The sequence below is a fragment of the Ornithorhynchus anatinus genome, chromosome 9, assembly GCF_004115215.2.
Source record: "Ornithorhynchus anatinus isolate Pmale09 chromosome 9, mOrnAna1.pri.v4, whole genome shotgun sequence".
NCBI classification, from domain to species: Eukaryota; Metazoa; Chordata; class Mammalia; order Monotremata; family Ornithorhynchidae; genus Ornithorhynchus; species Ornithorhynchus anatinus.
In genome coordinates, this window is record NC_041736.1 from 37999553 (window position 1) to 38021056 (window position 21504).

At 48.9% G+C, this 21504-nt stretch overlaps 1 protein-coding gene across 1 annotated transcript in view; it reads left to right on the top strand.

Annotated features, from left to right (window-relative positions):
• Positions 1–21504, top strand: part of GALNT14 (polypeptide N-acetylgalactosaminyltransferase 14) — a 129897-nt gene that overhangs the window by 58662 nt on the left and 49731 nt on the right. Inside the window, exon 2 of the mRNA XM_029072136.2 lies at positions 5652–5821. Coding sequence (XP_028927969.1) covers positions 5652–5821 — 170 coding nt within the window. The remainder of the gene's footprint in view (positions 1–5651; positions 5822–21504) is intronic.

Consider the following 21504-nt stretch of genomic DNA (forward strand, 5'->3'; position numbering starts at 1 on the left):
GCTGCCGGGCACTGTGGTACTTTAGAGTTGCATTGGTTATGTACCCTGAACTCTGCTGGGGAATGGAAGGTGGGTGAATCCCCCAAACTGTAAACATCGTGTGGGCGGGGATCATGTCTACCAACTCTGGTGCATTGGTCTTTAGACTGTAAGCTCATTGTGAGCAGGGAATGTGCCTGTTTATTGTTATATTGTCCTCTCCTACGTGCTTAGTACAGTGCTCTGTGCACAGTAAGCGCTCAATAAATACGATTGAATAGGCTGCACAAACAGTAAGTGCTCAGTAAGTAACACTGATTAATTGATTGATGTGCCAAAGAGATGAGCTGCCCGAAGCGTTCTTAATAAGGAGAACATAAGTTGCTGCTTTGGCTTCTATGGAAAGGTGTCCGGCTGGAATCAGCCTGAGGAAGGGATGAAGGAAGGGAAGGAAGAAAGGAAGAAGGGAGGAAGGAATGGAAGGATAAAAGGAAGAAAAGAGGAAGGCAGGATAAAATAGAGGGAAACGAGAGGGTACCGAAGGGAAAGCTGCAAGATGGGAGAGCCAAAGAGAGACCAAAATCGGCAGGGTGAACAAGGGCAGAAGCTGAGACAGAGGAGTTTGGAAAGATTTGGACAGGGAAGACCGGAGTAGGTGAACAGGGAAAGGAAGAAGTGAGTCCATGACAAAGACCAGAGTTGACATGGGAAAATGAAAAAATAAGATAGGCCTAAGGAATATCAAATTATAGGAGCAGAGAGGAGTAAGGCAAAGAGAGAACTTATAAACCCACTAAAGGAGATCTAGAGTCAGAAAAACCAGAACCAGTGAAAAGCAGGGGAAAACGTGATTCACACTTGCGCTTGGATGGAAACTGATGACTGAGTCCAACAGATGTATCTTACTAGTTGAGATTTGTTATTGGCTTTTTTGCCAGATCGTTGCAACTTCAAATCTTTGGCACTGCCAGTGTGCTAAAATCTGGGAGAGAGATTTCAGAGCCTAGTGTTTAGTATTCCAGCTAAACAGGTGATTTGTGTTATCCATCTTTGTTTTGCTACACCTCCTCCTTCTTTAAAAATGGAAATTGCACCTGATATTTTCATTATTTCCCGAAGATTTGAATCCGACCTATTTACCCTTCTTTTCACAAATAGATTGACGTCAGCATGGGATATATAGACTGGATTGTGATGTGGTAAGACTCAGGAATTTGGGGTATGCCTCTTACCACCAGCCTCTCTCCTCTCTGATCCAAACTCTTTTGCTCTTGACCTGGATTTGGGGGTAAAATGGAAGAGCTTAGCAAAACAGGTTATCAAAATTTCTTGGCTACAGGCTTGTAAAACAGCATTCTGATGAGAGAATCAGGAATGGATGAATTAAACTCTAGTGAAAAGAGACAGTGAGCGGAAAATCAAAGAGAGAGGGGTCCTGGGTTCATTATCTGGCATATAGGAGGAAAATAGCAGTGGGTATGCAGAGAGACATGGCTCTGGACCATCCGTCTCCACTGGGGGGAGGATCATTTCACAGCATCACGTGACTTTCCGGGGAGTCCCGTGAGGTACCCAGAGCTGATCACTTCCGATCAAATCTCGGGTTGTGAGATCGAGGGAGATTTTCCGGCTGGGTTAGGTGGAGGGTGTAGGAGGTGGAGAAGTCTTCTTTCTAGGTAGGAGGCCCAGATCTGGTAAGGTGAATGTCCCGCCGACCACACAGCCCTGAAAGGAGGCCTAACCAGGACCATGTTGGGGTTCGGACTCAAGGGGAAACAAGATGATTTGACCGATCAATAAATCAGTAAATCAGTCATATTTATTGAGGACTTACCAGGTGCAGAGCACCGTACTAAACACTTGAGAGAGTACAGTAGAGTTGATAGCACGAATTTTGTCCTCATGGAGCTTGTGCTTCTCCAGCCTAGTTGCAGTGCTCCTTACACCACCCCACCCCTCTACCCTCAGCGATCTTCAAAGTGGGATAACTTTCCCCGGCTTGTTGCAACCGCTGCCCACCTTCACAATGGCAGTAAGTGGCAGCCGGACTAGGGAGGAGACTAGGAATGGGAGAGGTGGTGAGGGGAACGTGAGGCTGGTCTCCCCTGACGCCGGGCGGGGAGGCTAAAGGGATCACCATCCCCAGAACTGGGTAGTTGAATGGCTTAGCAGTCTGGGACCTCGTTCCCCTCTGTAGTTTCCTACATTTGCCCCCCAACCCAAGCCAAGACCCTTGAGAAGAAGCGTGCCCTAGTGGATAGAGCCCGGGCCTGGGAGTCTGAAGGATTTCTCTCTGTTACCGATTTGTTCATTCCAAATGAATGAATGAATGATCTGAATCCTTATCTGGGCTCCGCCACTTTTCTGCTGTGAGACCTCGGGCAAGTCACTTCACTTCTCTGGGCCTCAGTTTCGTCATCTGTAAAATGGGGATTAAGACCCTGAGTTCCGGGTGGGATGTGGGCCACGTCCGACCTGATTAGCTTGTATCTATCCCAGCGCTTAAAACAGTGCCCGGCACAAAATAAGCCATTTGACAGATACCATTAAAAAAATTAAAAAGTGGATCGGGGCACCTTTTTGGTGGCAGGGTCTTCCGGCACCAGATCTAAGGTAGTACTGTATCTTCCTACCCCAACCCTCCCCACTCCCACCCGCCCAACCACAACCCAGACTATTAGACTATTTCTTTTTCCTATTAGCCTTTTCCCGACTGCTGAACGACCTAAACCTGGGACTCGAGAGGTGGTCCGTGTGGATGAGATGAACCTTTCATTCATTCAATCATTCCATCGTATTTATTGAGTACTTAATTATAATTATAATAATTATGTTATTTGTTAAGCACTTACTATGTGCCAGACACTGCCCTGAGTTCTGGGGTGGATACAAACAAGTCGGGGCCCACACTGGCCTCATAGTCTGCATTTCCATTTTACAGATGAGGTAGCTGAGGCACAGAGAAGTGAAGTGGCTTGCCCAAGGCCACTCAGCGGACAAGTGGAGGAGCCGGGAATAGAACCCATGACCTTCCGACTTCCAGGCCCGTGCTCTATCCGCTACTCCGTGCTGCTCCTCCTGCTGTATGCAGAGCACTGTACTGAACGCTTGGGAGAGGATAATATCACAGAAACACATTCCCTTTCCACAATGACCTACAGTCTAAAGGGAGAGAAAGACATTAATATAAATAAATAAATTACAGATATGGACATGAATGCTGTGGGGCGGCGGGGGGGGGGGGAGATGAATAAAGGGAGCAAGTCAGGGCGAAGCGGAAGGGAGTGGGAGAAGAGGAAAGGAGGGATTAGTCAGGGAAGGCCTCCTGAGGGTAAGATCAATGACTTTCCTGTCAGTACCATCTCCTCCTGTGTATGAGGGAGAGTAACGTGACATGCTTCTAAGCCTTTGAGGCCCCGTGAGAAAGAAACTATAAAATTTTCTGCTTAGGATAAGGTGGAAACGCTTATGAGCATGAGAGCTAAAAAGAGAATACCAAGGATGTTGAAACCCCCAAATAGGCAGCTTCTTCTCACCCAAAAGGAGACGCCCAGGATAGGAGACATCTGTATCAGTGATGACCTGGACAGATTTTACTTCCTGATTATGCTGTTCCTAGAATTCCTCCTGCCAATGCTGCTGCTCCCAGACGGCCTCTTGTCTCTGCCTCTGGCTCTGTCCCTTATTAGACCGATTCCGGCAGGAGAGCTCAGTTGGCAGTCTGAGAGAAGATGCCAAAGGCCAAAAATAGCAAGCTGACTCGGTCGACACATTGCCTGTATTCTGGGATTAGGGGGGGGCTGAGGCTTGAGGGGGGGTGTCGAGACCAGGCAGAGGAAGGAAAGAGGGCCTTGTCATTCGGGCCAGATTTCTTCTCCTAAGCTTAGCCGTGGCTATCTGTCAGGAACACTCAATATATAGCTTGCTGATGATGAAGATTCCTTAGACGCACGCGGGTAATGGGAAATAATTCAGGGTTGATCCATTTTTCCTGGTGGGACTGACTCATCGGTCCTGCCCTGAAATGTGAGCAATGATCTTAGAATTGAGAACTCCTCAAAGTCCATAGCTTCGGCTAACCCAAGGGAGGCCAGGTTGATGATGGGATGGAAAGGCTTCTTTCCAAGCCCGCCCGCATCCTCCCCCCGCCCTCCCACTACATTGTTCATATGGCAAAATATATTGCTGAACATGAATAAACTCAATCACCGGATAAAAATCACCAGCTTCAAAAGCTTCATCTTGGGCTATTAGCAAGAGGAAGCTGTTTTCAAATAGAATTAACAAAGCGGGAGAGATCAATTATTAGATAAGATCATGATATTCTTTGTGGCTGGAATGACTGCTAAAGTTTACGTCTCTCCTCGTCACCCTTCCGGGACCATCCGAGGGGCCGAACAGGTGTCAAGATGAGCTGCCACCGGCGCTGCCTCAGTGGAGCTCTGGGGGGTTTCTGGCTCCACAAATGGTTGGTTTGCAGGCCAAAATGGGCTCTTACCTGGATAACGTCAGAAGCCCTCCTTTGGCAGGAATGATTTGGGGATGGCCAGCTGTTGCTTCCTCTCTTTTTTTTAACCTATGTTTAGGGGAGAGGGGTTTCATGGCGATCCCTTCCCCCTTCCTTTCCTGCCTGCGGACCCGAAGCTCGACCTCTAGACTCTAAGCTTGTTGTGGGGAGGGAATGTGTCTACCAATTCTGTTATATTTTACTCTCCAAGAGCTTTTGTACAGTGCTCTGCCCATAGTAAGTGCTCAATAAATAACACTGATTGGCTGATTGCCTCCCTCCACACCCTGAATCTGCTGCTGTGAGGAGAAAGGGATTCTGATCGCTCCACCCAGGCAATGATTTGTCACCGAGAGGTGGGTTTTGCTTCCTTTTGCCACGGTGAATGGCTCAAGGACCTGCTAACCTTACCAGCTCCCATTCCTTCATCCTCCTTCCCTTAAAGCAATTGGTCCATATGGCTTTTGGAGGAGGATGGAGGATAGGCCCTCTCCATGGCCAGCTGTTGGTATTCCAAATTGCTGCCTCTTGGGATCCAGTAGAGAGCCACTTTGGGCCTTCAATTAGGTATATTTTATTTTAATGGTATTTGTTAGGCGCTTCCTATACCCGAGGCGTAAGCGCCTAACAAATAGCATAAAAATAAAATAGTACTGGGGTACGTACAGGCTAATCAGGCTGGACACGGTTCCTGTCCCACATGGACTCACAGTCTTAATTCCTATTTTACAGATGAGGTAACGGAGTCACTGAGAAGTGACTTGCCCAAGGTCACGCGGCAGACGAGTGGCAGAGCCGGGTTGCTCCATCCATTAGGACGAGCTGTTTCTCTCATTTTTGAATTTTTGTAATCAATAGGATTTGTTGAGAGAAGAGCACTGTACAAATCACTTAGAAGAGTACGACAGAGTTAAGTACTATCCCCGCCCTCAAAGAGCTTACAGTCTCCTGGGGGAGAAATTCTCCCTGCTGCTGTGCTAACAAGGGGAGGGAGGGAAATGACAGGCGCTTTTATGTGCTGAGTCTTGGGCAGCCATTTTGAGCTTGGGCAGTGAGTGATTTGACTCTTGGGCAGCTTGGGCAGTGAGTGATTGGCTGTAGGACAGAGGGACGGGGGCGGACATCACCGAGCACCTCTGACCGAGGGCATGTTGGAATTGTGCAGGGCCTGGACGTCGACTGGGATGACCTGTGGGATCAATTTGAAGAGCGGAGGTACCTGAGTGCCAAGAAGTGGAGAGCCGGGGAGGATCCCTATAAGCTGTATGCCTTCAACCAGCGGGAGAGCGAGAGACTCCCCAGCGACCGGGCTATACGGGACACCCGCCATTTCAGGTACCGCCTCCTTCTTACTCGTAGCGTCGAGACGTCGTCTCCTCCCTCACTGTTTCTCGGTCGTTCCCCCGCCGCCCGGAACTCTGGCCCCGGGCCCTGGTTGCGTCTTGGTGATTCTTCTGCCATGGGGTTGGTGGAGGTAGGACTCTCCAGCAAAGCAAATTCATTCTCTAGCAAATCGAACCCTGCAAGGTCTCTGCTGCTCCCATGTCGGGGTTCTCGGAGTGCCGCCCAGGACCAGCTCTGGCTTTAAGATGGGGGTGCTGGGCCCGGTGTGCTGATGAGGTGGGGAATTCGTGGGAATTTGTGAGCTCACTGTTGGCAGGGAAATTGTCCGTTTACCGTTATACTGTACTCTCCCAAGCGCTTAGTATCGTGCTCTGCCCACATTAAGCGCTCAATAGATACGATCGAATCGAATGAATGAATGGATCTCCTGGTGCAACCCTAAAGCTCCTTTTCACTTTCGGGGTATGGGCAGCTTCTCTTGCCCATATTTTTTCCCTTCCTAACCAAGCTGCATAATGATTAGGAAAGAGTAGGCCGTGTAAACAGCCGGTTTTAATAAGCATGAAATGCCCAGATAATTGCACAGTAGTAGGCTTTCCCTTGCAATGTATAGACACCAACCAGTCAATCAATCGGTCATATTTATTGAGCGCTTACTGTGTGCAGAGCATTGTACTATGCACTTGGAAGAGTACGACATAGAAATCTAACAAAGTTGGTAGACACTCTCTTCCCACAGATCAATCCATGAATGGTATATATTGAGCACTTACTGTGTGCAGAGCACTGTATTAAGTGCTCGGGGAAGTACAGTGTCATAGAGTTGGTAGACAAGTTCCCTGCTCTCAAGAAACTTACAGGCTAGAGGTGGAGACAGACATTAAAATAAATAACAGTTATGTACATGAGTGATGTGGGGCTGAAGGTGGGGTGAATATCAAGTTCTTGGTGGGTACTGATCCAAGCGCATAGGTGATGCAGAAGGGAGAGAGAGTAGAGGAAATGAGAGCTTAGACAGGAAAGGCCTCTTGGAGGAGATGGGATATGAGCTAGGTCTGCCCCCAAAAAAGAAGGGTTAGGGCACATTCTTTCTCCTCATTATCATCTTCCGGTTTTAAACAGGAAACCAAAAAGGTGAGGCGTCCAAGGGAGAAAGATGTTTTGCCCGAGTTCATTCATCAAGCCTGACCGTGGTCTCCCCAGCCCAAGCCAAAACTCACAGTCGTGCCAAATCCCGTGTTGGGGCAGATGTGGGTGTTTTCTTTGGCTATGAAATGGACCCGATGTCCTCTAGCCCAGAAGAACGAATGTCCTCTCTTGTCCAATCCGGAATGAGGATTTAGAAGGGATAAGATGAAGACAGTCTCGAGGCTAGCGGAGCTGTTCCGTTGCGTATTTTATGTCCTTTTTGCTCGGCTGCATTCCTCTTTTAACCGAAGCAGGGAGGAACGGATTAGGCCTGGGGAGGGAGGGCCAGCTCACAAGCTTTCGCCGGGAAGCCGACTCGCTGGCCTCATTCTCTGGGAGTCCAGATGCTCAGGGTGCTGGGGTTGAGCTGAGAAAGCGGAGGGAATCTATTCTGTGCCCTGGGCTTCCGACCTCCGGAGGGACTGAGAGCCCTGAGGGGAAATGTGCTTCTGTGGCTTCCACCTTCGGTGCTGGTGGATGCTCGCGCCGTAGAGAGCTGTCAGGAGGACCTGCTGTCAGAGCTCAGAGTTGCAGGTGGACAGGGAGCAGGAATTCATCACGCAGGGACAGACAATGGCCTGTCATCTTAAGACTCGCATTTCTAATATGACTTCGACCTCAGCCCCTCCTTGGAGGTTTGGGGGGGACCTACCAGGGCAGAGGAATGTCAGGTAGGACTTGAGAGTAGACAGGTCTTCGGCTCCTATCAGTGTCCTTGGGCAAATCATTTCCTTTCTAGGGACTTCACTTTTCATCAACTATTCAGTAGACACAAGCTGTCGGTGCCTCCTCTGTGCATTTTCCACCCGACTTAGCCAATGCCTACAATTTATGTTTGCTCCTCTCCCACGACGACCCAGCCCACACTTTTCACTCCTCTAACACCAACCTACTCACTGTGCCTCACTCTTGTCTCTCTCAGCGCCCACTTCAAGCTCACATCCTCCCTCCCCCCTGGGACTCTCTCCCTCTTCAAATCTGACAAATCGCCGCTCTCCCCATCTTCAAAATGAATGGTATTTATTGAGTGCTGACTGTGTGCAGGGGACTATACTAAATGCTTGGGAGAGTAATAATAATGATGGCGTCTGTTAAGCGCTTACTATGTGCAAAGCACTGTTCTAAGCGCTGGGGAGGATACAAGGTAACCAGGTTGTCCCACGTGGGACTCACAGACTTAATTCCCCTTTTTTAGATGAGGTAACTGAGGCACAGAGAAGTTAAGCGACTTGCCCAAAGTGGTGGAGCTGGGATTTGAACCCATGACCTCTGACTCCCCAGCCCGTGCTCTTTCCACATCTACACAAGCCTACGGTCTGGAGCGAGCCCTACTAAAATCACATCTCCTCCAGGAAGCCTTCTCTGACTAATCTTTCGTCTTCCTACTTTATTTCTCTCCCTTCTGCACCACCTATGCTTTGAGTCCTTGCCCCTGGGCATCTAAGTACTCACTCTTCCTGCTCCCTGCCAAAGAACTTTTCTACATGTCTTAAGACTCAGTTGCTTCACCTACCTGTAATTTACTTTAATGTCTGTCTCCCCCAACTAGGCTATAAGCTCCTCAAGGGCAGGGATCATGTCTATTTACTCTATTGCACTGTTCCCAGCGCTCAGTACAGTGCTCTGCCCAGAAGGAGCCCTCAGTAAATACCTACGCTTGCTTGATTGCATTAAAAAAAAAATGCGGGGAGAGGCAAGGACTTACTTGGGATTCAGCAGCCCTCGGGAAAAGAGGCCATTTGCAACTTTATTCTTAAAGTCTCTGATAGGTTTCATCCTTGAAGTAAAATATCGAGGTGGATGCAGAGGAATAATCCTCCATTCTCTGGTACCTCCTTAAATTGAGAAGCCCCATGGCCTAGTGGAAATAGCCTGGGTCTGGGAGTTGGAGGGCTTGGGTTCTAATCCCAGCTCCGCCACTTGTCTGCTGGGTACCTTGAGCAATTCGGTTAACTTCTCCGTGTCTCGGTTACCTCATCTGTAAAATTGAGATTGAGACTGTGATCCCTATGTGACATAGGGACTGTGTCCATCCCGATTATCTTTTACCTATCCCAGAGCTTAGGACAGTGCGTGGCACATAGTAAGCACCTAACGGATACCATTAAAAAGCTATGTAAAGGCAAAATAATAATAATAATTGCACTAAGTGCATATTTTGTGCCAAGCATTTGGCTAAGCACGGAGTAGATCAGATACATGGGACTCTGAATCTAAGGGGGAAGGTGAACAGATATTTAATATCGATTTTACGGATGAAGAAACTGAAAACAGAGATGTCATGTGACTTGTCTGAGGTCACCCAGCAGGTAAATCGAGGATCTGGGATTAGAACCCAGGTGTCCTGACATCCACTACTGTGCTTTTTCCATTAGGCCATGCTGCTTAGAGAGAAGTGATTTGTCCAGAGACAAATGAGATAATTTACTGATTAGGAAAGTTTCAGATTCAGAAGACGTAGGTATGTTTCTTGAACCAGCTAGGGTCTCTTAGAATTCCTTCCTATCCTGAGGACATCATTGGAGAAGCGTTAATAATCACGGTATTTGTTACGTGCTTACTGTGTACCAAGCACGGTACTAAGCGCTGGCACAGATCCAAGATAATAAAATCCGTCACAGTCCCCGTCCCATGTGAGACTCAAATCTAAATAGCCTGAAGAAGAGTCATCGAATCCCCATTTTACAGATGAGCAACTGAGGCACTGAGAAGTTAAAAAGGACCTGCCCACGATCACATAGTGGGTAAGTGATAGAGCCCGGGCTTGGGAGTCAGAGGGCATGGGTTCGAATCCCAACTCTGCCCCTTGTCAGCTGTGTGACTGTGGGCAAGTCACTTCACTTCTCTGTGCCTCAGTTCCCTCATCTGTAAAATGGGGATGAAGACTGTGAGCCTCACGTGGGCCAACCTCATTCCCCTGTATCTACCCCAGCGCTTAGAACAGTGCTCGGCACGTAGTAAGCGCTTGACAAATACCAACATTATTAAGTGGCGGAACCAGGATTAGAACCCAGGTCCTTCTGACTCCCAAGCCTGTGCTCTTTCCACTAGGCCACAGTGCTTCAATCTGAGTCAAGATGGGGCCTTTCTGGCCCAGAGATGCAAGGAAACTAAGCGTCTTGGGATACCTACTCAGTTTTTTGGGCTTACTCTCTCCCGTAGCCCCACAACCCTTTCAGCAAGACCACTTACCAACTCTTCCCATTTGGAATACTGCCTACACCTCTCTCACCTGCCTTTAGGGTAAAGAAAAATAAATGAGCTAAAACAAATCTCCCTCTTATCGCCCCGTGATCTGTTAGGGCTTTATTCTGAGACCAGGAGGATAGAAAGAAAGGGGGAAAAAAAAGTTCTCATTAACGAGAGGAAGAGCTCAAAAACAGCATGTGGGAGGGGTTTGAACTAATTAAATTTGCTTCCACTTTTCTTACCACGGTAATTGGATTCTGATTTATGGAATGTGCCTGAACGGTTCCAGGGCCGGCGAGCGACTAGCCAGGCATTAGAGCCGGCATGGGAGAGAGGAGCGGCAGGTAGTTTTCCAAACCGGAGGAAGCCAGATTTCGAGGGGAGGAGGCCGGGAAGCGGAGGAGAGAAGAAGGGATGGAGAAGTTTCATTCAGGCGACAGCTGTCCAGGTTACAGAGAAGCAGCATGGCCTAGTGGAAAGAGTCCGGGCCTGGAAATCGGAGGGCTTGGGTTCTAATTTCAGCTCCCGCCATTTGTCTGCTGTGGGACTTTGGGCAAGTCACTTCACTTCTCTCTGTCTCAGTTTCCTCATCTGTAAAATGGGGATTCGAAACCCATTCTCCCTCCTACTTAGACTGAGAGCCCCATGTGAGACCGGGTGATTTTGGATTACCCCAGCCTTGGTAGAGTGCTCGGCACACAGCAGGTGCTTAACAGATGCCATAGTTAATGTTCGGCACCAGGGTACTTGCCCTTCCCAAGAGAGCTGTACCGGCTGTACCCGGAGCAGTCGGGGAGGGGGTTTCATTCTTCCTCACGACCCGTGTTGGGGAGGGGGAGGGTCTACCACGGGTGCTGTGAGGAAAAAACAGCGAAGAGGCATTTCTGCCCTTTGCCCGGAAGGGCTTCAGCTTTGGGCTGGCATGGGATTTCAACTCCAAAGAGGGTGTGGGGGGTAGGGGGTGATGTGCGTGTGCGTGTGTGTGAGTGTGCTTGTGTTTGTGGGCGCACGCGTCTGACTGTGAGGGTGCCACAAGTGTTCCCCATCCGAAAGAGCTAGTATGTGTCTGTTATATCGTTATACTGTACTCTGTCAAGCACTTATAGTGCAGTGCTCTGCCCACGGTAAGCGCTCAACGAATACGATCGACTGATTGACCACTCCCCTCCTCCCCACCCCAAATCCTATCACCGAGACTGATAGTATATATTAGGTGAGGGGCGGTGTCAGGCCAAGGAGAATGAAACCCGAGGACTTCATCCCCGGAAATGCTATGGGATGTTACAGATCCGTTTGCCAGTTTGTTCGTCCTGTGCCCTGAGCTCCAGTGGGCAGCAGCAGGGTCAGACCAGCCCGTCACAACCCACTGTCCGGCACCGGAGACGAGGGGAGAATTTTCAAGCCTCCCATCCCTGTAACCTGTCTGGTTTCTGCATGATTCTTGGGGCCAGGTGGCTCCTCCCTTTTCTTCCGCGCTCTGACTTGAACCGCTGGATTTGTCATCAGTGGAACGGAAGAGAAAACGTCTGGCGGGGGCTCAGCGGGATAGCGAACGGGAGAGGCCGACTTCGGCTACGAGCCGGAGGCCGGAGGGAATCAGATAGCGGGGGAGGCTCAGCCAGACCGCCTGCTCTGGCCCAGTCAGAGCACGGGTCGCTCCACTTGACACGTTCGTCGCTTCGGGTCCAGTCATCCCTAGCCAGAAAGGAAAATTCCCTGTTCTCCTCGGCCTCCCCACGAAGAATTCTTTCCTCTTATCCTGTCTCCTTTGATCCGAGAGGACTCTGGATTGGCCCGGGGCCTTCCTCTCCCTTCTCGGTATTTACACCCCTGGAATGACTGACTACATCGTTCACTGTTTTCCCTAAATTAGGCCCCATCCAGCCTTAGTGGAATAAAAATCTCCATGACTGGAATTGCTAAACACAAAACATGTTCATCACCCCAGTGGGAGTAGGCGTTTCCACTTACTCAGCCTAGAGTCAAGAATTCCACATTAAGGTACAGCAAGCCAACCCCACAGCATGATTTAGTGGAAAGAGCCCGGGCCTGGCAATCAGAGGCTTGAGATTTCAATCCCGGCTCTGCCACCTGCCTGCTGTACGGCCTTGGGGGAGTCTCAGCTTCTCGGTACCTCAGTTTCCACATCGGTAAAATGGGCATTCAATATTTGTCTTCCCCCCAACGTTGACTGTGAGCCTCATGTGGCACAGGCACAAGTACTTGGTACAGTGCTCTGCACACAGTAAGTACTCAATGAATACCACTGATAGATTGATCTACCTACCCCGGCGCTTGGCACATAGTAAGAGCTAAACAAATACCGGAATTGTTATTATTACTCTTATTATTAATGTTGTTATTACTGTTATTATTAGTAGTAGTAGTATCGTCATTATTATTATCATTCTTTGGCAAGCAGGCAATTCCCAGTGGCTCTATAGCCAATTTGGGGGGAATTTGGAAGACGTTCCAAGGTAGAAGGAACCTGACCCAGTGGACCGAGCATGGGCCTATGAGTCAGAGGACCTGGGTTCTAATGCTGACTCTGCCACTTGTCAGCCGTGTGATCTTGGGCAAGTCATTTAACTTGTGTGTTACCTCATTTGCAAATGGGGATTAAGCCCCATTAATTAAGGGATTAAATGAGCCCCTAGTGGAACTTGGACTCTGTCCAACCTGATTTTCTTGTATCTACCCCAGTGCTTAGTTCAGTGCACAACCCAGAGTAAGCGTTTAACAAATAGCGTAATATAAAAATTGCCAGCCCATCGGAGGTGGCTGCCCACGCGTTTCGGGTTGGAAGGCCACACTTTGGCACTCCCAGGGAGAGCACCTTAGAAGAGGGGGAAGATTAAGAGCAGGGTGAGTTTTGAAGATGAAATTACTTCAAGTACCTTGAGCAAAGGCAGCTCGATTTAGCTAGGGACCTTGTGTCGATATCAAATCTTTTTTCCAAAAAAGCTCAAATCATTTTAGGGACATGATCTAATACCAAACAGAGAGGGTCACAGAAGAGAGAGAGAGAGAGGGAGAGAGAGAGTAAGAAAAGAAGTCGGCCAGACAGAACTCTTTCTACCCACCATCTTGAAAGATCCAAAACTGCACATATTGAGAAAATTTCTCCGTGCAAGTTCTCATCATCCTCTCCATCTACTGGATTAGGTAATTTCTGTGACTTTCATGTTGAGCAGAACTGGGCATCCCCAGGCTGATGCCTTAGGGTTTTTGGCTGATTCACCAGTTCAGTAGGAGCTGATAAACAACATCTTCTGCTCCCAAATCCCTATGGATTTATTGGTCGTTCCTTCCCTTGGAGCCACCTAATCCCAGTGGCAAAGCTGAGTTTCCACATGCTGCCGGTACAAACCCTTTCACCCATCTAACGTAGTAATAGTAACTGATATTTGTCAAGTGTTTACTATATGCCTTGCACGATACTGAATGGTGGGGTAGGTACAACATAGTCAGATGAAATCCCTGTCCCGCATGGGTCTCCAAGCCTAAAGAGGGGAATGGGGAGACCGGATATTGAATCCCCATTTCACAGATGAGGGACCCGAGGCACAAAGAAGTTATGTGATTTGCCTAAGTCACACAGAGGCAAGTGGCCGAGCCGGAATTAGAAGCCAGGGCATCTGACTCCCAGGCCTGTGTTCTCTCTGCCAGCCCACAGCGCTTCTCTCCCTCCCAGTTCCACTTGAGGATGCCCTACCTTCTGCTGCACGTTTTTCCACCCCAATCCAGATGGATGCAGGGGTTCTCTCTCTTTATCTGCCCGTCTCACCTTTTCCGGGGCTCACTGACTGAGCGAAGTATGGGCAGAGGCGTCCGACATAACACTAATTGCCCATGTGAATGTGTGTATGTGTTTATGTATGTGAGTGTGCATGTATGTGTTTATGTCTGTATGTGTAGGTGTATGAAAGTGTGAGGAGGTTATGTGTGTGAGTGTGTGTGTGTGTGTTTGAGAGTACCTATGTGTGCATCTGTGCCTCTGTACGTAGGCATATGAGTTGCTGGGCGGAAGTGTTCGCGAGTGTATATCTGTGTGTATATGTATTAGCGTGTGTGTGTGTGTGTATGTGCATTCTCAGAGGGAGACAGAAGGCATTTTTTTTCACCACGACTTGACTATAGACCCTCTTCACCCTCTCTTGTGTTCTCCACTTCTCTCTGCCAGAGGGGAAGGGCAGAAAATCAGGTTGCTTTTTCGGAATAAATACGTAAAAATATTGCGAGTTTGGGAAAACATTTAGAGTTTGTTACCATAAGAAATTACGGAGGATGAAATTATCAGATGGTTCAAGAAGAGGGTGGCAAAACTGGGGGAATTTATCGGGGATGTTAGTTAGATATATTATCCAGTCCACCTCTGACCATTAAGTTGAAAGTCAAAGAAGGCGACATTATTCTGCTCCTTTAAGGACCTGTTCCTGTCGCTGTCAGAAACAGAACCCTGAGCTAACGGACCATTGGCCTGGATCAGTACAGTCATGGCACTGCTTACGTCCCTTAGTTCTAGCAATAACGGGACTCCATGTAGACGGCTTAGTGATTGACCCTGGATCCTCTGGGAAACCCTGGGAATGAGTGGACTGTATTTATCCTAAACCACCCTAAATTTCCAAGTTTGTAGGCTATGGATTATCCTTAGCATCTCTCTTGCTTTGTCAATCAATCAGTCAATCCATGGTATTTGTTGAGCGCTTACTGTGTAAAGAGCACTGTACTGAACCCTTGGGAGAGAAGCAGCGTGGCTTGGAGGAAACGGCACGGGCTTGGGTGTCCGAGGGAGCGGGTTCTAATCTCAGCTCCGCCACTTGTCTGCTGTGTGACCTTGGGCAAATCACTTTCCTTCTCTGTGCCTCAGGTCAGATTGAATGATTGCCTTGGAACTACCCCAGTGCTTAGAACAGTGCTTGGCACACCGTAAGCGCTAACAAATACCATCGTTATTATTATTATTACAGTGCAATAGAATTAGAATGAAGTGTATCCAACCTGATTATCTTGCTTATATGCCAGCACGTAATTCAATGCCTGGCACATAGTAAGCACTTAACAAATATTACCAGAAAAAAAAAATGCAGGAGGCCCCGTTTGGACTGCAACCAAGCCACAACCAAAGACATATCTGAAGCAGGCAAAACCTTGAGTTTTCATCGGTCTGGCGAAGAAAAGGAGGGGAGTGGGTGGAATCGGTAGGGGCCGCTCTATAATTTGAGGGTGGGTCAGGAGTTTTGTCAAAGGAATAACTTCGGAAAACTGAACAAATCCTCTCGGCTCTGCCTCCTCGTCGACAGCGGCAGATTTCCTTTTGATTCGGCAGTGCTTTTGGCCCTCGGTGAAGTTTCATTCCCTGGACTGAAGGAACACAGGAACCTGATCAGGAAGTGAATCAGACTAACCCTTCCTGGCAATGGGAATGCTCCAAGTCGTTGTCACCCAGCCCTGGGTTTCACCCAAGGGACTTGATCTTTTAGTACCTCTTTTGTTCTTCCTGACAGGTCCTGCGAGGCTCGTGCCAGACCTCCCGAAGTGTGCTGGCATCATTAAAGCTGTCACTTTTTGTTATTGCTCTCTTTCCTGTGCCTAGCTCTCTTCTCCCAACTCGCCTCCACTAGTCCTCAAGGCAGGATGCCTGTGATAGTGCAGCGTCTGACAAAGCTGCTCAGGAAGTCTCTCCTGCCAAAGCTCCTCACAGGTCCTTTTTTTTCTTTTAATAGTATTTGTTAAGCACTTACTTTGTGCCAGGAACTGGACTAAGCGCTGGGGTAGATACGAGGTCATCAGGTTGGATAAAGTCCCTGTCCCACAAAAGGCTCTCAGTCTCAATCCCTATTTTACAGACGATGTGACCGAGGCACAGAGAAGTGAAATGACCCGTCCACTGTTAAAGAGCAGGCAAGTGACAGGATTAGAACCCAGGTCCTCTGTCTCCCAGACTCCAGGCTGTTTCCACGAGACTGCTTTTCACAGCTCTCTCGAGCCGTAACATCAAATGGATGGTGTGAGAATCGTGAACTATGCCGACAGACTCCTATTTTTCCGGAGCCTGAAATAAGAATTTGGAACATATTGAGATTTGGGTTTTTGTTTTTTTTTTTCTTTTCCTTTTCCAAAGCTGAATGTATAATGTCTGGATAGTTTTTTTCTTTTTCTGGCTTAGGAAATGATCGTGACAGCTCTCCTTTAGGGCAGAGAAGAAACTGCAGTGAGAGCGGGAGGAAAGGACCGAGGGGTAGAAGGAGGAGGATTGGGAGAGGAGAAGCAAGGTGTCAGTAGGGTGCTAGAGAAGCAGCATAGCCTAATGGATAGAGCATGGGTCTGGGAGTCGGAAAGACCTGGGTTCTAATTCTGCCTCTGCTACATGTTTGCTGTGTGACCTTGGGCAAGCCACTTTTTCTCTGTACCTCAGGTACCTCATCTGTAAAATGTCGATTAATACTGCGAACTCCACGTGGGTTATGGACTGTGTCCAACCTGATTAGCCTAAGGGGAGGATCCACTAAGACCCAGCCTGACCCTCTGGGCTAAACTGTGAGAGGACTTTCCAGAAAAGAGCGGATTCAATCGCCCTGTCTCCGTCGCCTTGTGGGAGGCAAGCTCTATGTCAGAGATTCGAGGAGGACCCCTTGCAGACCTCGTCCTCTTTGCTGGTGCCGCTGGGCTCTGGCCATCACCCAAGTGAGGCCTCGTTGCAGGAGCTTCTGCTAATCTTGGATCTGGAGGAGGTCTCTCAGCTTCTCCCTGCTTCTGTTTTGAGCTGAGGAATTAGGTGCGGGATGTGGGGAGCAATTGAGGCCACCAAGGACTAGGCGAAGAAAACATCGAAGGTGCTGTCATATTTTTCCCCAGAAGGAAACAAAAACTTTTGAAGGACAACTTTTCCTTCTGGAAGAGAACTCCAGTGGGAAGTTTGGCTTCCAGAACTTGGAGGAAAAAACTGTGGTGACCTGTAAGCCAGTTAGGCTCCTCAAGCTTCGGTTGAGACCAGGAACTTCGAGCACAGAAATATAGACTTCTGAACCCATTCCTGCTCTAACGCCTTTACTCCGGCAAGGGCTGATATCCTGACCGGCTGAGAGACGTGGCTTAACCTCCTTTTGACTCATCTCCCGTCTGTCCTCCTTTTCTGTGCACAAAGGGATTGATTTCTAGCCCTAAAGGAAATGCTGTACAATGCTTTTGCCTCTAACCGCCTGTGACCTGCCGTCATCCTGGGATCTCAAACCAGAAAAACAGTTTAAGCACCCAGGAGATTCGGATCTGGTCCCTTGATGGAAGGCCAGTTATCTTGCGGTGGAACCTGAACAAGATTTTTTCTCTGTCTGGGCATTGAGGGTTGCCATCTGGAAAATGGGCATGATTTAGCTGGCTCCATCCCCAACTAGCAGAGGGGGTTTTTTTGTGTGTGTGGACAGCCTATGCACGTTTGTAAAGCATTTTTCAGCATTTTGGAGAAAGCCTTAATTGGAGAAATCCTTGGCCTCATTATAGAAGAATCATTCCCTATTTGGCTCTGGATTTTTCCACTTTTTGGAGCAGTCAGGGGAGGGCAGGCCCCTGGCGGAGGGGACTGAGCGGATGCACTTGTGTGGGGAAAGGAACTGACTTTCAGCAGGGACTGGTTCCCGAGTTGGGTGAAATTGACATGAAATAGAAATTTTGCGCCTTGTAGGGAATCAGTGTCACCCATGAAATGAGGTTAAAGGGGAGTTGCTGATTTTCCATTTTCCACGGTTTGTTCAGTGGCCGTGTGTCCCCCGCCCATGGAAGCAGAATTTAATGCTGGAAGGCTATCCCTGGGGATTCCACAGTTTTGTGAGGCAGCATGGCCTAGTGGATAGAGCACAGACCTGAGAGTCAGAAGGACCTGGGTTCTAATCCCTTCTCTGCCACTTGTCTGCTGTGTGGCCTTGGACAAGGCACCTCACTGCTCTGGGCCTCAGTTACCTCATCTGTAAAATGGGGATTGAAACTCCGAGCCCCACGTAGGACTGGGACCGTGTCCAACCCGATTTGCTTGTAGCCATCTCAACGCTTAGAACAGCGCCTGGCACGTAGTATGCGCTTGGCAAATAACACAATTATAATAATTATTATTAGTGCATTCAGTGGCGCGTTCTCCTCCTCCCCTGGCTGAACAGGGCTGAGGGAAATGGAACAGTGTTCCCCCAAAGCCCAGGGCTTTTGATGATGATGATGATAATGATGGCACTTGTTAAGCACTTCCTCTCTGCCACGCACTGTACCTGAGCTGGAGTAGATACACTTTATCTGGTTGGCTCCCGCAAGGAATTTACAGTATAAATTAGACGGAGTAGAATTGAATCCCCATTATACAGATGAAGAAACTGAGGGCCAGGGAGAAGCAGCATGGCCGAGCGGATAAAGCACAGGCCTGGGAGTCAGAAGGACCTGGATTTTAATCCCAGATCTGCCACTCGTCTGCTGCGTGACCTCGGGTGAGTCATGTCACTTCTCTGTGCCTGAGTTTCCTCGTCTGTGAAATGGGGATTAAGACTGCGAGCCTTACGTGGGACAGGGACCGTGTCCAACCTAATTAACTTGTATCTACCCCAGGACTCAGCACAGTGCCTGGCACACAGTAAGTGCTTAACAAATGCCACGAACAACAGGGAAGTGAAGTGCCTCCCCCAAGGTCCCATAGCAACAAACGGCAAAGCTGGGCTCAGAAGCCAGGTCTCGGACTCCCAGGACCATGCTCTTTCCATTAGGTCGTGCTTCTTCCCCACTTGGGAATACAGAAAAAAACAAATGAATTAAAGTCTGCTCTCTGCCCCCGGAGAACTTACAACCAGTGGAGAAGTCAAACCCTTAACTTTTAAACATAATTCAAATCGTGTCATCTGTCAAGTGGCTAGGCTAGATACAAGACGACCAGATCAGACACAGTCTCCGCACCACAGAATGCTCACAGTCTAAAGGGAGGGAGAACAGTTATTTTCATCCCTATTTGAAAGATGACAGCATGGTTCAGTGGAAAGAGCCCGGGCTTGGGAGTCAGAGGTCATGGGTTCAAATCCCGGCCCGGCCACTTAATAATGTTGGCATTTGTTAAGCGCTTACTAGGTGCCGAGCACTGTTCTAAGCGCTGGGGTAGACACAGGGGAATCGGGTCGTCCCACGTGGGGCTCACGGTCTTAATCCCCATTTTCCAGATGAGGGAACTGAGGGACCGAGAAGTTAAGTGACTCGCCCAAAGTCACACAGCTGACAAGTGGCAGAGCCGGGGTTCGAACCCATGACCTCTGACTCCGAAGCCCGTGCTCTTTCCAGTGAGCCACTGTGTGACTTTGGGCGAGTCACTTAACTTCTCTGTGCCTCAGTTACCCCATTTGTAAAATGGGGATTAAGACCGTGAGCCCCACGTGGGACCACCTGATCACCTTGTATCCTCCCCAGCGCTTAGAACAGTGCTTTGCACAGAGTAAGCGCTTAACAAATACCATTATTATCGTTCAGACTGTGAGCCAGTCATTAGGCAGGGGTTGTCTCTGTCTGTTGCCGAATTGTACATTCCAATCGCTTAGTATAGTGCGTTGCACATAGTAAGCGCTCAATAAATACTATTGAACGAACTTTTCCCTCTGCTCCCTCTCTGCCCTCCCTTCACCTCGCCTCAGCTAAGCCCCCTTTTCCCCCCCTTTCCCTCCGCTCCTCCCCCCTCCCCTCCCCTCCCCTCAGCACTGTGCTCGTCGGCTCATTTGTATATATTTTTATTACCCTATTTATTTTGTTAATGCGGTGGCCATCCCCTTGATTCTATTTATTGCTACTGTTTTTGTCTGTCCGTCTCCCCCGATTAGACCGTAAGCCCGTCAATGGGCAGGGATTGTCTCTATCTGTTGCCGCATTATACATTCCAAGCGCTTAGTACAGTGCTCTGCACAGAGTAAGCGCTCAATAAATACTATTGAATGAGGTAGTCAGAGCAGAGAGAAGCCAAATGACTTGCCCAAGGTCACCCGCCAGGCAAGTGGCAGAGTTGGGCTTAGTACCCAGGTCTCGGGACTCCTGGTTCTGTATTTTTAGCTCAAGAATGTAGTGACTGTAGGACTGTAGTGCTTAGCTCAAGCGCTTAGTACAGTGCTCTGCACACAGTAAGCGCCCAATAAACACGACTGAATGAACTGTAAACTCCTTGAGGACAGGGATTGCGTTAACCAACTCTATTAAAGGGTACCTTCCCGAGTGCTAAGTACAGTGCTCCGCAGACAGTAAGCACTCAATAATACCGCTGATTGATTGATTGATCGATGGATAGAGTGATTCCCCATCCCCAAGCAGGCTTTTTTTTTTGGTATATGTTAAGCCTTTACTCTGTGCCAGGCACTGTTCTGAGTGCTGGTGTAGATACAAGATAATCAGGTTGCACACGATCCATGTCCCCCATGGGGCTCACCATCTTAAATCCCTAGACCTTATTAAACGGGCTTCCAGTCTAATCTCCCCCGCTTAGACCGTAAACCCGTCACAGGGCAGGGACCGTCTCCGTCCGTTACCGACTGGTCCATCCCAAGCGCTTAGTACAGTGCTCTGCACATAGCGAGCGCTCAGTAAATACTGTCGAATGAATGAATGAGCATCTTAAACCCTGCTTCACAGATGAGGTAACTGAGTCGCAGAGAAGTAAAATAACTTGCCCAAGGTCACCCAGCAGACAAGTGGCGAAGGCGGAATTCGGAACGGGTCCTTCCGACTCCTAGGCCGGCGATCTGTCCGCTAGGCCACACTGCTTCTCAAGGCACGTAGCCTTGTTCTACAGACAGATCTCTGTTGACCGAGACGGGCAGTCCCATCTCCGGACAGAGAATAGAGCAGGGCCCTTGGTGCGGTTGTGTACCCCTTCTTCCTCTTCTTGGGCAACTCACCTGACAGGCCTCTTCCCGCCCACCCACCGCACCAGCACAGCGGTGTCCGACTGCCTCGCACCCACCAGATGCGTTCTTGTCCGTGGCGGACAGTGTGCCATCAAATATTCAATATTTAACGTTCATCTGTGCAGCTGTTGATTGGCGCTTTGACCTCTTCCTCTCCTGGAGGGTGTCGGTCAGGATCACACTTGGGAACCTCGGTTTAGCCGGGAATGGTGCGGGGGGGGGGGGAGCCTCGTTTCATATTTTTAAATTACCAGGAGAAAATCCGATCAATGGCACCTGAATTATTCATGAATTGCTTCGACAACACACACACACACACACACCCCCCTACACACACACATGGCTACACACACCTAATAATCTGGTTTTCTTTAATGGAGCCGTTCG